The sequence below is a fragment of the Euleptes europaea genome, chromosome 6, assembly GCF_029931775.1.
Source record: "Euleptes europaea isolate rEulEur1 chromosome 6, rEulEur1.hap1, whole genome shotgun sequence".
Taxonomy (NCBI): domain Eukaryota; kingdom Metazoa; phylum Chordata; class Lepidosauria; order Squamata; family Sphaerodactylidae; genus Euleptes; species Euleptes europaea.
Window position 1 is genome coordinate 97,250,024 of NC_079317.1, and position 15,933 is coordinate 97,265,956.

Genomic DNA, 15,933 nt, shown 5'->3' on the forward strand with positions numbered 1-15,933 from the left:
TCCCCCCCCCACTCGCTGCACGGAGGCCGGGCGGGGCGGGCGGAGAGCGAGGCCGGATCCCGCCGCCGGGACGATCCGCCCGTCCCTCCCTCCTTCCCTTTTTCCCTTCCGCTCGCCCAGCCTCCGTGCAGCGGGGATCGCCAAGGGGGAAGTGGTAGAGGAAAGAAAGGAAGGCCGGGGGTGGGGTAGGCCTGAGGGGGAGACGCCGCCATCACCCAAGGGGGGAGGGGGGATGGTGGGGGAGGGGAAGCCTGGGTGGGGGAGAGGGGAAGCCGGGGGGGGAGGGGAGCCCGTTCTGAGGAGACTGTCCTTCCTTCCCGCCCGGTGAAGGAAGCCAGGCCGCGGGTCTGCTTACCTCCAGCGCTGCCCATCCAGGAGCCCAGCAGCAGCAGGAGCCGCCCCAGCACCACCATCTTCGACCCCAGGCCTCCTTCCTGTGAGGACTCCCGGGAAGGGGTGTGTGGGGGTTTAAACCTCCCCCCCCGCGCTTCCCGGCCCTGAAGCGCCCCCGCCCAAGCTGAGCGAAGGCTGAGTGAAGGCAGCATCTCCCCCTCAGGCCTACCCCACCCCCCACCCCCGGCCTTCCTTTCTTCCCTCTCCCACTTCCCCCTTGGCGATCCCCGCTGCACGGAGGCCGGGCGAGCGGAAGGGAAGGAGGGAGGGCCGGGCGGATCGTCCCAGCGGCGGGATCCGGCCTCACTCTCCACCCGCCCCGCCCGGGCCTCCGTGCAGCGAGTGGGGGGGGGGAGGCGGAGGCCGGGCAGCGCCGGGCTCGCCTGGGCCATGGGCGGGTGGGAGTGGTGGCGCCCCACGGGGACTGAACCGGGGGCCTCCTGCTATGCCCAAGCAGAGGCTCTGCCACTGAGCCATGGGCCCCTCCTCGTGAAGCTGCCTTATTCTGAACCAGACCCCCCCCCTCGGTCCATCCAAGTCAGTACTGTCTACTCAGTACTGTTGTCCCAAGGCTCAGGAACGGGAAGCGCGGGGGGGGGAGGTTAAACTGCTCTGCGCTGCCTAGGCAGGCAGCGCAGAGCAGTTTAAATACCACACCTCCCAGCTGGCTGTCCGGGCGGGGAACGCCGGCTTGCGTTCGAGTACACCCAGCCGGCTGGCGGGAGGGGCGGGAGTCCGCACATTTGCTCCATAAGACGTACCGACATTTCCCCTCACTTTTGAGGAGGAAAAAAGTGTGTCTTATGGTATATGTTCTATCATGTTCCCTTTTCAGAAATATTTCTCACATTGGGTAATGCACTAATCATTTCCTATCATTAGGGTGAAGTCCTATTAATACCCCAAATCTCCAACTATGCTATGTAGGCCTAATTATAGCCTCTAGAACAGTGATGGTGAACCTTTTAGAGACCGAGTGCCCAAACTGCAACCGAAAACCCACTTATTTATCACCGAGTGCCAATGCGGCAATTTAACCTGAATACCACCCCCAGAGGGGGCCCAGAGGGAGAGGCTAGGGTTGCCAAGTTCCTCTTTGCCATGAGTGGGAGGTTTTTGGGGTGGCGCCTGAGGAGGGCGGGGTTTGGGGAAGGATTTCAGTGCCATAGAGTCCAATTGCCAAAGTGGGAATTTTTTCCAGGGAAACTGATCTCTATTGGTTGGAGATCACCCGGGGTGGGGCAGAGCCAGAAAGGCCAGCGGCTTGGAGGAACCGCGCGTGCCGGCAGAGAGGGCTACGCGTGCCGGAAGTGGCACACGTGCCATAGGTTCGCCAACACGGCTCTAGAAAGTTTGCTAAACAACAGGTACATCTAATATTAATTATTAATATACTAAAAGATACTAAAATAATTTCTGTCCAGAGAGTAGTGTGGAGAGCTGTGTACTTGCGCCACATTTGTTCAACCTGTTTTTGAACAATTTTGTGCCTAATTTACGGAATATTCCTGCTCATGTACCTTGTCTAGAAGGTTGTTCAGTCCCTGCCTTGTTATATGCAGATGATCTAGTACTACCTTCTAGGTCTCAGATTGGCCTGAAAAGATCTGTAAAGGCTTTTATGACCTACTGCAGTAACGGACTTCTAGAGACAAATTTATGACAAATCTAAAACGGTTTTTGAAAAATCTAAAAAGTAACCAACCAAAAGGTTGACAACTGGCACACACTTGATGCCAGTGGTCAATAAATTTAGGAATTTGGGGATCATCTTCAGGTCAGATTTTATCCTGGTCTAAGCATACTCAGTATGTTAAACATAAAATTGAACTGCCATTGTTATCCCTTAAGAAATTCTTTTTTAGTTTATACCAGCATTGTTGAGAGCATATAGGGCACTAGGTTTGCATGCCATATGGTGCTCGGATCTGGTTCTCGCGTCCAGTTGAATTACATGACAAGCTTCAGGTGTCTTTTCCCCCGTGAAATCCTTACCTTACCTCCAGTCATTTTATGAATTGACATCAACCGAGTATTTGTTGTTAATATTTGTTCATGCTTTTTAGGTAGCCTACATTGTAGGCCCAGTGTTCTTAAAATATATTTGTGCACAATATAATAAAAATAAATGTGTTTTTTATTTTATGTAGTATCTAGCTCAGCCTCTTCGGTTTCCCTTAACTCCATGTGTAGCATCTTCAGTTGTGTGTCTGGAACTGGATCTTCCAAAAATTTCTACTTTGATTTGGAAAGCCATAATCAATTTTAGATATAGGCTACTTAATGCTGAGAACCTTCTAGCACTTTGGCAGCTCAGGAGTGCTGTTGATCCTGGTGGAATAAAAATCATAGATTCTAAAATCGCACAACAGGCTCCTTTGAGGTCTGCAATCTCTTTGGTACAGAAGGAAAGAATGTTTAAAAACTCTTAATAATTAAGACTGGAACCTATTAATCCAAGACGCCAGGTGGAAATGTCGCCTGCTCTATCTGGGGATCAAATACTTAGTCGAATTTGAATTCCCATCCTATCTTCGTATGCTGATGATTTAGAGGTACAAAGGCCGAGGCCTGGAAAACACACAATTATCTCCCAGTGTACAGGTTTCCAACAGAAAAATCAAATTTTGGGAAGCTGTGGGGGGAAAACTGCCTCTGAAACATACTGTCTTCTGGAATGCTTGAGACCAGTTCTTACCAGTGTGTGTGTTTACGCATATATGTGACCTCTTTGTGATCAGGATGGAGGTCATGCACTTCTTCCACACATTGGTACAGTGGTGACAAGCTCACATTTGTGCAGAGACCAAAAGCTGGGACAGCACTCTCACGGCCAATCCCCTCAGCACACACTGCCTGAATGCACAGAGTAGTTACATGCTCAGGGCTAGCTCCTTCCAAATGTGTAGTATCAAGATTTTTACAGCACTAGATAATTCCTGTATTCATTCATTTTCTCTGGCTCTCCCCTTACACAGACAAATAGATGTTCAGAGGTGGTTTGCCATTGCCTGCCTCTTTGTAGCAGCACTTTTTCCAAGGGATGTTCATAGTTTAAATGTCTGATCTTGTCCCTAATTAATATGCTGTAGTGTACATGATGGTACATTGTCAAAGAGCTCAGTTTTCAATATTATAAAAATAACTCTCTATACAGCTGTACTGCCAATCCTGTTGGGAATGTATGAGATTGTATTATTTGGACAGCAGTATTCCATTTAATACACAAATTGGTGTTTTCTAATTTCAACGTTTATTTTTTGCTTATTCTCAAAGGGTAAAAATAAAGACACATGTGATAAGGTAGGATAAGGGGTACCAATTTGCAGCTGTTGAGTAGAGTCGTGTGTGGAACAGAGGCATTTATTCTTGGCCACCTTTGCTTGAGTAAAGCTGTATGCATCTCCAGTGAATAGCCAGAATGCCCAACAGTATACCATTATTGAAACTTAACAAGTGTATGTTTAACTACAAGTCCTTTGGTGGAAAGTTACAGAGAGCCCAGTGTTAGAAGACCAGTTGGGAACCTGCAAGGACTTCCAAAGGCACCTTATTTTCCATTGCTGGGTAACTTTGGGCCAGCTGTACATTCTCAGCCTAGCTTACCTCATAGGGTTGTTGTGAGGATAAAATGGAAAAGAGAATGATGTAAGCTGCTTTGGGTCCCCATTGTAGAGACAGCTGGTTATAAATGAAGCAAATAAATATAGCCAAAGATTGGGGAGGCAGATAAAAGGTCAGTTGTTTGGTGCATGGAAAGGAGAGAAGTACAAAGGGAAAGGTGAGGACATGGGGGTGCCAGGAGGAGGAAAAGAGGAAGCAGTATGGGGAGGGGGATACTGGGGAACGTGAGGTTCCTCTTCACTGAAAGCCTTTATGAGTTCCCCACTGTGCAACAGGGCCTGTTAGCTAGTATTGCACTACTCAGCCATAGTTTTCTCGAATAGAGGCTGCCAGGGGGAGTAAGAGAAGGCTGAAGACAGGGATAAATAAAAGTATATTGACTAGTGGCTGAGAAGACAAAAGGGAAGCTGGAAAAGGGGAAAAGCTATGAGGGGGCTGCTAGGGAAGGGAAAGAAGAAACAGTGGGGGAAGGAATGAGTCATCCTTCACATGTTCTTCCGGGTCCCCTGCGTATTATCATCAAATACTGTACATTGTATTACATTAAAAAATCATGCTATGCATTTTGAGTAAAATATCTGAAAAGCATTTCACTCATTCCAAAAGAAAATATTTTTTAGAAAAATAAGTCCTCTGGGAAAATAAGGACCTCTGAGCATCCCAAGTTACCTTTCCCCTACTACTGAGAGGTTTTTTTTAATGGGCTAGCATTCAACAGTGGTATGCTTTATTCCACCACCTTATTCAGCTTCATATGCATCAAACACAAAACTCCTAAAACTGCACAACCTTGATATAATCTTCAATGGCAACTTGTGTTGTGTTTTAAAAATAAAAGTTCACCACTGAGGCTCAGGAGTCTTGAGCTGTGGGTTATTTTCCTTGCTTCTTCCAGGAGATTTTTAATTTCCTGTCCCCGCTTGGCGGGAAAATAGCCTACAGAGACTCAGTCCCGTCCTGCCTCTGAAAGGGGGAGCAGGCTGCTGCCACAGCTCTGTGCTAGTGAATTAGAGCAGGCTTTACGTTTGTGCTGTCTGATCCTCTAGTTTGTCTACCTTCCACCCTACACCCACCCTTACCTTCCTTTTGTGTTTCTCCTCTTGTGTGTGTGATTACCTCATCCTCAAAGCCCTCTTCAGAATTTTTCCAACATGGCAGACGCCATTTTGAAAAGAGAGGATGACCTGCTGTCGGAGCAGGATTATCAAGTAGGGCTGGTCCAATCCGCCCAAAGAGATTCCGCCTCTCCCAATGGTTACGCTGGTGGTCCATTAGGGAGCCAAGAGCCGGAGAATGAGGAGTGGAACAAAAAAGCGGTGGCGGCAGAGCCTAAGACAAAAAAGGCGCGAAAAGCTGTGCCGCCGTTCAAAGCCGCGCCCCTGTTCCAGGGCTTCTGAAAGAGAAAGTGCAGAGCCCGTCTATTCACCGCAAGTAACCAGTGTGTCTCCCTCTGCCCCCCCCCCGGTTTATCCCTGGGCTGCGGGCTTCCCTGCACAATTGGGACAGTCGGGAGCAGGTTACTTCCCCCCCTTTCAGGGGAGGTGGCAGATTGTTTCATTACCCGGGAGGAGGTGGATGACTGGGTGAACCTTGCCCTTCAGAGATAATGGCAAGCCTTTCAGGCTTTCCAAATGCGCTTGCCTCCATTGCCTCCGTTCCCTTGGCCCTGCGAGTCCCCCTCCTCATCATCCCAGAACCTTAGAGAGGGGAATGACTTCCCTGTGAACCAGGGGGCCTCCTGCTCTAATCAATGGCCCACCAAGGCAGGTTTAAAGGCAAATGTCGCTGAGACACAGGTCTCCCAAGCTGCCTTGCAGACAAATGTAACTGAGGCACAGACCTCTCAAGCTGCGTCTATAGCTTCCACCCTCGATTCAGAGGAGGAGAAAGAAGGGGAGTTCGATTCAGATGACGAGTCAGCTCCACAGAAGGAACAGCAAAGCAGGCTGTTCTGGGGAGGACTGTCAGGGCTTGCTAGCCAAGGCCATTTTGGCATTGAACTTGAATGAGGAGGTGGATTGCTCTGAGGATCCCAAACCCAAGTTAAAACGGGGTAGAGGAGTGCTTCCCTAGAAGGCAGCCCCGCAACAACCTTGTTCCATTCCCGGCGTTTTTCTTAAGGGTAGTTCAGGAGGAGTGGGACAATTTTTCCTCAGGAAGGCAGATCCCCCCCAATGTTAAGAAAATGTACAATCTAGTCCTGCATGCTATGAATCTGCTCAAGATCCCTTTGGTTGATGCCCCCATTGTGGACTTGCAAGCCCCGGGTCTAGTCCCTGAAGATGGGATGGGGACATTAAGAGACCAGTTGGACAAAAAATCTGACTCCCTAGCCAGGAAGGGGCATGAGTCTTCGGCCCTTGCTATCCAGGCTAGTGCGACCACATCCATATTTGCAAGAGCATCATACCTATGGGTTAAAAAACTCACCCAGCTTGTTCCACCTGAAAACCGCAGAATGATAGGAGGCCTTGAGAGAGTCCTCAACGCCATCACTATAATGGCCGATGCCTCTCTGGACACTATGTCCTTCGGTGCACTGTCCATGGCTTCAGATACTTCAATAAGAAGGGCACTGTGGTTGCGAGCATGACCCACTGACTTTAGGGCCAAAAACACTCTAATGTCTTACCCCATTCAGGAGGGCCGCTTGTTTGGTGAAAGTTTGGATAAGATACTAGTCGAGACTAGAGACAAAAAACAGGCTCTACCAAAACAAATGCAGAAGGAGAATCGGACTCCTTCATATCCGTCCTTTCGGTCTTCAAGAGCCCAAAATCGATACAGGTCAGAGTATAGGAGGGGTTCATGGAATACCTCTCGCTCCTTTCGTAGGCGTGGCAAATTCCAAAGACCCAATAACCAACAGTCCCGTTCTGAGAAAGGGGATAAGTTTCCCAAAAGTAACACCCAGTGACGCCAGCCCATTAGAAGTGGGAGGGAGACTCCAGCTCTTCACCGACAAGTGGACTTCCTCAAATCCGGATCTATGGGTAATTCAAATTCTATCCAGGGGCTACCTCCTAGAGTTCATGTCACCGCCAATAGATCGTTTTCTTCGATCCCCAGTTACCTTCAGAAGGGAAAAACAAACCAGGACAGTAACGGCTATTCAACACTTAGTACAAATCAAAGCCATAGAGCAGGTCCCGGCTCTCGAGAGGTGCAAGGAGGTATATTCCATATTCTTCATAGTTCCCAAGAAGAACGGGGACTGGAGAGCCATCCTAAATTTAAAATATGTAAACAGATGGATGGCACACAAACATTTTCGGATGGAAACCCTGAAATCCATCGTGAAATCCCTGCGCCCCGGCACCTTCATGACGGCCGTGGACCTAACCGAGGTGTACCTTCACGTCCCCATTCATCCTTCTCACAGGCGTTTCCTTTGCTTCACCTATGGCAATTCCCACTTCCAGTTCAGGCCCCTACCCTTCGGATTAGCCTCTGCTCTGAGGGTATTCACAATGATCCTGGTCATGGTCATAGCGTCCCTTAGACAGGAATGCATCCAGGTGCATCCGTACCTGGACGACATCCTGATCTGTGCCAAGTCCAGACAACAATCTCGTATGCACACGGCAAGGGTGGTCCATGTCCTACAGGAACATGGCTACCTGGTCAACTTCAGCAAAAGTTCACTTCTACCTTCCCAATCCATGGTACATTTGGGGGTCCGGATAGACTCACGTCAGAATTCCCTTTCCCTCCCACCAGAGCGGATGCAGAAAATCATACTCCAGGTGTCTCCCGTAGCAAAATTGCGATCAGCCAGGCTGATGTCCTTAGCAAGGCTCTTGGGCTTTATGATAGCCTGTATAGCGGTGGTACCTTGGGCCCGCTTTCATTTCAGGCCGCTCCAGTGGCTAATACGCCCATTTCACACAGACATCGCAAGGGAGAGAGACAGGCTTATTGTCGTACTCCGGCAGGAGTGTAGCGTGCAGGCAGTAACCAGGCCCGAGGCTTGGCCTCTGGTTTTAACAACAGCAGTGGGAGTACTGCGTTGACCAGAGCCTGACGCAGGCTTTTCTCTTCCCGTGGACCGGGCTAGACCAAGGTAATTAGCAGGTAAAGGAGTAGAGGCACTTACCAGTCCAATCTTCTTGTTTCTCAGATCAGCTTGCATGCCGGGGTTGACTGGGATAGCTTCAGTTGCTGGAGCTTCTGTTCGCTTCTCTCAGTCAGTGGCGTTCAACATGTGTTGAACCCACAAGAACTCTGGCAATCTGCCTAGCCTTTTATCAGCCTTGCGGTTCCAGCGTTTTCCACTGATTTCCCTGATTTTCCCTGATTAGGCTTGATTGTCTTTGCTCTGTCTCTCAAGGCCCACCTGGCCTTTTGCCTTAGTTCCCTTAATTGAAGCCGGGCCCTGATTCTCTCCTTCTCAGCCGGCTTGGGAGAACTTGCAGGCGAGGAGTCCTGCTCTTCTTGCTGTTCTGTTTGCTGCCAGAATAAGCAGCCCTCATCCCCTGCCATGGGTCTTGGTGGCTCTGATGCCTGTTCCTGCTGTTCCAGTGCAGTCCTTGGAGGAACGGGCCCAGGTTCCCACTCCTCTTCCTCAGAGGAGGAGGGCAGCTCAGGTTGGCCTACGACACTTATCCTGATCTCCTTGGAAGTCAGGAAAAGTCTTCATTGGTGGTCCCAGCCCTCAAATCTACGGTGGTCCTCTCAAGTACATTCACGAGGAACCAACAAAAATATTTACAGACGCGAGTCTGGAGGGGTGGGGATCCACATTAAACAACCAGATAACTCAGGGTCGATGGTCACCAGCAGAAGCCACCCTTCACATCAACCGCTTAGAATTGAGAGCAGTGAAGCTCGCTCTCCGAGCCTTTGCACTGCTCCTCCAAGGATGGCATGTCCTCATGAGGACAGACAACATTGCGACAAAAGCTCACTTAAACTGGGAGGATCCAGGTCATCCTCCCTACATCGGGAAGCAGGGGAGGTGTCATGGGCTCTATTCAATCTCAAATAAATTTGAGCAGAACACATCAAGGGAACTCGCAACGTCCCAAGCAGACTGGCTAATCCGCCGGTTTGTAGACGAAGGAGAGTGGGCCTTAGATCAGGAGGTCTTTCGACAAATTATCAAATTTGGCGTTCCCTCAGTAGACTTGTTCGCCTCTGGCGAAAACTTCAAGGTCTCAAGATTCTTCACAAGGTATCACAACCTGCCAGCGAAGGGCACAGACACATTACTGAGCCCATGGCCTCGGGTTACCCTATGCCTTTCTCCCTCTGCCCATCCTAGCCATGGTCCTGAGAAAAATACAGTCGGAAAGGGCCAAAGTTATTCTGATAGCTCCATTCTGGCCCCGTTGACCCTGGTTCGCGACACTGCGCCAGCTGTCATGTCAGGAACCTTGGAGAATTCCATCCCATTGGGGAACTCTGCGCCAGGGGCTCCTGGTACACCCAGACCCCCAATGGTTCTGCTTGACCGCCTGGCTTTTGAGCGGTGATCGTTGCTAGAATTGGGATAGTCTATTTATGTGGTTACCATCATATTAGAGGCCTGCCGGCCCGCTACCAGGTGAATTTTCAACACCTCATGGAAGGCGTTTGTCAGCTGGGCTAGAAGAAAGGGGGTGGATCCCATCTGTCCAGGTCTCTACAAGATACTGGAGTTCTTCCAGGAGGGTGTACGACTTAAACTCTCCGCATCCACCTTGAGGTGAAAGGTTGTGGCATTGGCCACAGTCATCCCATTCATAGAAGGGGTCCCTATATCTAGGCATAGGCACATCATCGCCTTTTTAAAGGGAGTCACTCAGACCCGGCCACCAGTAGGTAATCGATTTCCCTCCTGGAGCCTCAGTTTGGTTCTCTTTTTTAAAAAATATATATTTTTATTTTTATAACATAAAATATAAAACAAAACAAACAAACACATACAATAATAAAAAAATACAAAAGAGTATCAATTATTTAAACTACTTAATACAATCAAAATTCAAAAATACCCTTTCAACCCTCCACCCACCATAAAAAGTGACCCATCACCAGACTTCCAGAGAAGTGTCTGAACAGTTTAAAGATTACAATGTTGACAACATAAAAGTATAAACCTCGTTTCTATAATTAACTACAATAGTAAAATCCATTTTCGCCAGTTTATCCCAATGTGTGATGGCCTTCGCCCAAGTTTTTTTTTAATTCTTCCATATCTTTTCCATGTAGGAATTCTGTTAGTTTGGCAATCCTCATATATATCTATAATTTCTCCAGTCATTAATTGAAGGTTTATTTACTTGCTTCCAAACTTTTGCTATTATAATTCTTGCAGCAGCAAAACTGTATTGACATATGACCCTATCATTTTTGTCCATTTTATCTTGTGGAATCCCCAATAAACAAAATGCAGGATTCCTTTTTACACTAATATTAATCAAATTATTAGTTTTTCTTATTACTTTTTTCCTTATTTTTTTAATTTTTTTACATATCCACCATGCATGCATAAATGTTCCTCTTTCCTTACCACATTTCCAGCATAAATCCATATCTCCTTTTTTCACTTATCACAGGGGTTATATACCATCTATAAAACATTTTATATAGGTTCTCTCGAATTTCATTAGTAATTGTAAACTTAAATTCTTTCTTCCATAAGTTTTCCCATATCTCCAAATCAATATTATATCCTAGCTCTTTCATCCATTTCACCATTACTGGTTTAATCCTTTCTTGCTCTAAGTTTACTTCAGTTAATAATCTATATATCCTACCTATCAGTCCTTTGTTTCCCCTAATTAATATATTTTCTAATTTAGATTTCTTTTTATTAAATCCAACTAACTTATCTTTATAAAATATATCTTCTAGTTTATAATACATAAACCAGTCTTTAATTTTAAGTTCTTCTCTACTTCTTAGAATCCATTCTCCTTCTTTAAAGTCCATAATTTCTCTATATACATCCATATCTAAATTTAATTGTGTCCCTCTCTTCATAAATGCTTCTACTGGATTAATCCATCCCGGATATTTTGAAGGGGGGAAGGGCTCATGTGCCCTTGAAGAGAAGAACTCAACCTACCTGGAGCAATATTTAAGTAGAAGAATGAGTACTCTGGTGTGAGGAGATAAAACAACCTGAAACTCTATAGCAGGGGTGGGGAATGTCAGGACCGGGGGCCGTTTAAGGCCCGCAAAATCATTTGGTCTGGCCCTTCGTGGGTCCTGGCAGATCTCTAGCTCAGAAGGATCTAAGACTGGTGATTGCCCCCTCCCACAGACAGGAGTAGCCTCTGTTCAAGGCGGATGTGAGTTTGTTTTGCCGAGAAAAGGAACCTTTCCCCCCCCTTGCAGAAGAGTTGTTAGCTATGGAGCTGCTACGACCGCCCAAGAAACTGTGTTAACCCTTTCCCACCCAGGCCATGGAGAAATGTATTCCCTCTGTGCTACAAGAGGGCTGGGGGCGAAAGTGGTAACAATGGAGGGGTTAAAGGGGGCAGGGCCAGAATATGCGGGGGGGGGGGCAGGCGAGTTCTTAGCCAGTGTGTCCTCATTTCATCCCTGCAGGCAGCAGGAGCCAGCTGTAGAATCCGGCCCCGACCATGCGGAGCAAGAGCAACTCTGGCGTGCGGCTGGATGGCTGTGCCCTGCTGGTGCAACAGACCATCTTGTGCCACCAGGTGGGCGTGTGCCACCAGTTGGATGCTTGCTTGCTTGCCCACACGGGGCAGGGGGGGCTGACATCTGGGGCAGCTGCCTGCTTGGGGCTTGGTCGGCTAATTTTTAAGTTGATAATTTTTTATGGCCCATGAATGATGTTCTAAATATCCAAATGGCCCTTGGCGGAAAAAAGTTTCCCCACCCCTTCTCTATAGCATACCCTGACTTTGTAATGAGGACCCAACAATCTCTGCTGATGTCAGGCCATTGGGGTGTGTGGTTGTGTGTGTGGTGAGTTTATAGTGACTAGAAAAGGAAGTTTTCTACCCTCATTAGTCAGAGACTAAATTCTTATTTGCCCATTTAATAGTCACAGAATTTTGTATAGGATGTCAAAAGGAAGGAGCAAACATCTTCCTGTACCGTGTGCATGTTTTTTATGTTGACGGTTACAATGTAAGGATATTTATAAAAATGCAGTTAGACAGCATAAGATATCCAATAAACAATGCAATAGGATTAGGGTTATAATATCAGAAAATGCAAACAACAGCAACAACAACAAAAAACCTAAAAAATGATATACTACAAACAATGCAGAAAACTGATTACAAAAGTAAATAATGCATGATAATGCATACAGTTAGGGTGGATTTAATTTAAATTGATTTAAATCATGAGTCAGGAAGACTAGATTTAAATCATGATTTTCTGTACTCTTTTACTTCCTGCTGCCATTATAGGTTTTCTCCAGGGAGAGAATAATATGATAAACCTCATGCTATGCACACAAAGATCTCAAGACTTGTGGAGTATTTTGCTGAAAAAGTTTCACTTTCAGTTTTACTGCTTTCCCTTCCCTCCTCACACTTAGCTCACCTAGCTCCTTATGCAGTTGTATTCCACTCCAAACAATCTTCTATTCATTAAAATTCTTGAAAGTCAGCACTTAAGGCAGGGGTGTCAAACATATGGCCCAGGGGCTGGATCTGGCCCCTTGAAAGCTCTTGTCCAAGCAAGCCAGCCGAGGCAGCCACCCCCCCCCCCCGCTCCTGATTTGGGCTGGATAACCTGTTGCGGGCTCACCAGCCAAGGCAGCCACCTACCCTCTATGATCTGGGCTGGAGAGCCCACTGTGGGCTCGGCAGCTGAGGCAACCACTTCCCCCAGTCCCAATGTGTCAGTGATCAAAGATTGTTAAATAAAAGAAAATACTGTAAGGGTGTTATCGTTTTAAGCATGTTTAAGTAAAAATAATATCATTAATTGGCTTTGCCTGTGTCTCTTATAAAGTTTATATCTCTGGTACCTGGCATTAAATTTTATGGTACACATGGCCAGGCCTGACCAAGTGACATTCATCCAGCCATCGTAACAAATAAGTTCGACACCCCTGACTTAAGGGGTAAGGAGTTCATGCTGTGTACATAGATTTGCAAAGGAACAATGGTATTAAAATATTTTTCTCACAAAATGCATGGAGAGGCCAATCCTGTCTAACCAAGAGGGGCAGGAATGCCTGCTCCATGATTAAATCAATAATATATTCCAGAGAGGCTTTCCACAGTCCTATCTCTGTCACTATAACTCGGTGCTAATGATGGTATTTTAAACTGAGCATTTAGTGTTCTCTTCCTGCTTCTTTGGGAAAAAAGCCTGCCACTAATTTGTGTCATGTTCTTTAAAAGTATAGTGCTTTGAAAATTTCATTGAAGACTTAGTTTCTTATGCTACACATAAGAAACAAACTAGGCAAACATTATCAATGAAAGTGAAAAATCAACATCACAGAAATGGATCACTGTACATTGTGACTAATGGTTAAATGAATGAACTGAAATTGAGGTAACTAGACTTAGACTAATCAACTATGTTCCTGGCATTGATTCAGTTTTAACGGTAGTGTATATGAGAACTCTATGACCCATTTAACTGTAAAGGATGAAATATGATGAAAACAAGACTGTCCTTGAACCCAATTTTTATGTTTTAAATTGCTTTCGCTATTCTATGAGAAACATAGACAGCTGTGATACTCACTTGACTTGTGAGTAATCCCCCTTGAACACATTGGGGCTCACTTCCCATGCATAGACTTAGTTAGGGGTCTCATTTTACAACTTACCGAGAGTTGCAGAGCACATATTTAAAGGCATTGGTAGTTGTAGTGAACAAAGTTAGAACATGGGATCCAAATTTGTAACCCTAATAAAGTTACTTTAGGATTAATCAAGACCAGTTCTCTCATTTTAAGGGTTCCTGTAATTTGCCCTTTGATCCATTTTGTGGTGTTTTTCCTTATTCCAAGGGTCCTGGCCTCCTGTTGAAAAGTGATGGAGTAATCTGGTCAGCATCTGCCATATTGAGAGACCAGCCCCTAATACAGCTTTCCTGGGAGACAGTTTGTGAAATAACGCAGTAACATGTTTGCAGTAGTATGCTTTCTTTTTTGTTGTTGTTGCTATTTTACTCTCAGTCTTCTTTCCTGAACGAACTGATTGATTTAATCATCAATATTTTTTTAAAGGTAGCTTGGGGAAAGGTTTTTATGCAGCTCTATCCTATGCATGTTTACTTGGAAGTTATTGGCATTGGGTTTAATGTATCTTACTCCATGGTAAACATGCATACCTTAATGTAAACATGTCACCTTAATGCACAGAATTTTTCTGGAAATCCTTTCTGAAGCTGTTCATTCACAAAGATGGATTTATTTGGGGCTAAAGTCTGGGAAACCTATTCATAAAAGAACAGAAATTGCTTCTTAGATTGAAAGCTGACTCTGTCTGCAAGAAATGGTTGCAGTGGCCAGAAAAATAAGCCAATGTTTGACTTCAGTTTTGTTTGTTTGTAAACTGTATCTGGTGTATAGAACCCAAGCAACTTGTGTAAATGTATTAATAATTAATCATTAAGGCTTAATTGATTGCTAACTTCTGGCCATCTCTACCTTTTTAATCTTAACTTTTAATCTCCAGTAATTTAAATTCTGATGAATACAGGATATACTTCAATATCAAACTTAGTGGGTTTTCGTACTTGACAATCATTTCTCTTTGTATGCCTGGGGAATAAGACGCTTAAATGCTGACTGGCATCTCTATTTTAGCCACATTTATTTGGACACGAGCCCTGTTGATTTCAATGGAACTCACTTCCAAGTATATGTATTCACTTCCTGCTCCATAGAGGCACACTGTGTTCCTAAATATTACTAGCTATTTTAAACTAGAAGAGAGCGAGAGAATGCCAGCTCTTTGGGGGTGGTATTAAAAGAAGAGAACCAAGGTTGCCCTAATGCTGCTGCGTTTATAGTGCTGGGAGAGCTACCGCATTCTAGAGCTAGCACATTTAACTTACTGCATGAGTGCTTACCAGTGGAGCTGCTCAGCTCTGCCATGTGGCAGTTACAAGGTGGTTGTTGATTTTCAGATCTGGCTGTGAGTTATCGTACTCTGGAGAGTCACATAAATAACATACAGCAGGGATCCCCAACCTTTTCGAGCCTCTGGGCACCTTTGGAATTCTAACACATGGTGGGTGCAGCCGCAGAATGGTTGCTGCAGGAGGCGGAGCCAGCCACAAAATTGTTGCCACAGCTTACCTTCAGTAACACAGTCAGGTTTCTGGTGTTGTAGTTGCAGCAGCTGCCAAAGCAATATTTTTACAAATCAAATCTCCAGTGACCAATCACAAGCCTTGCTGGGCAAAACCCCCACCTCGACCCACCTACTTTCTAAAACTACTTGGCGGGTGCTAGGGAAGGTGTTGATGGGCAACATGGTGCCTACGGGTATCATGCTAGGGACTGCTAGCATAGAGGGTATAGTTTAGCTGGAACCTCAGTTCTGTTTCTCCTAATTGTGATTTGCAGATACATGGGTAACTGTTGTAGTGGTATAGATTTACGTGGTCTTCCAGTGAACATAGTTGATCTATAAGTTGGTATTATTTTTGTGGGCAACAATCTGAAAAGATGCTTTCTTAAAAGAGATTCAGTAATGATAACCAGTAATTGGGCCCCTGTTTTGTCTTTTGTGAGGTGAAGTCAGGGAAGCTCCAGCCCTCACTACTTTAGTAGTGCAAGATTAACTCATTAAGGAAGTGTTTTCTGAAATGCTTTTGAATCAAAGCAAATTTGTTACCTTTCCAGCTGATATGTTTGCATTAATAACTATTGCCAGAAACATCACTTGAGGCCATTAGTATGATATGATGCCAAAGATATTGTGTACAGGAAATGGTTCTGATGGTTGGCTTTGTAGCGAGTGTTCACAAATTCGGTCA

The 15,933-nt window shown here is 45.8% G+C and overlaps 1 protein-coding gene across 8 annotated transcripts in view; it reads left to right on the forward strand.

Moving 5' to 3' along the window:
• Window positions 1–15,933, forward strand: part of PPP6R3 (protein phosphatase 6 regulatory subunit 3) — a 113,931-nt gene that overhangs the window by 19,580 nt on the left and 78,418 nt on the right. For 6 of the 8 annotated variants that reach the window (XM_056852214.1, XM_056852215.1, XM_056852216.1 and 3 more), the window contains exon 3: window positions 13,955–14,081. The exons of the other annotated variants lie outside the window; for them this stretch is intronic. In XM_056852214.1, the coding sequence (XP_056708192.1) occupies window positions 14,070–14,081 (12 nt within the window). In that variant the 5' untranslated portion in view covers window positions 13,955–14,069. The remainder of the gene's footprint in view (window positions 1–13,954; window positions 14,082–15,933) is intronic. 8 annotated transcript variants of the gene reach the window in all.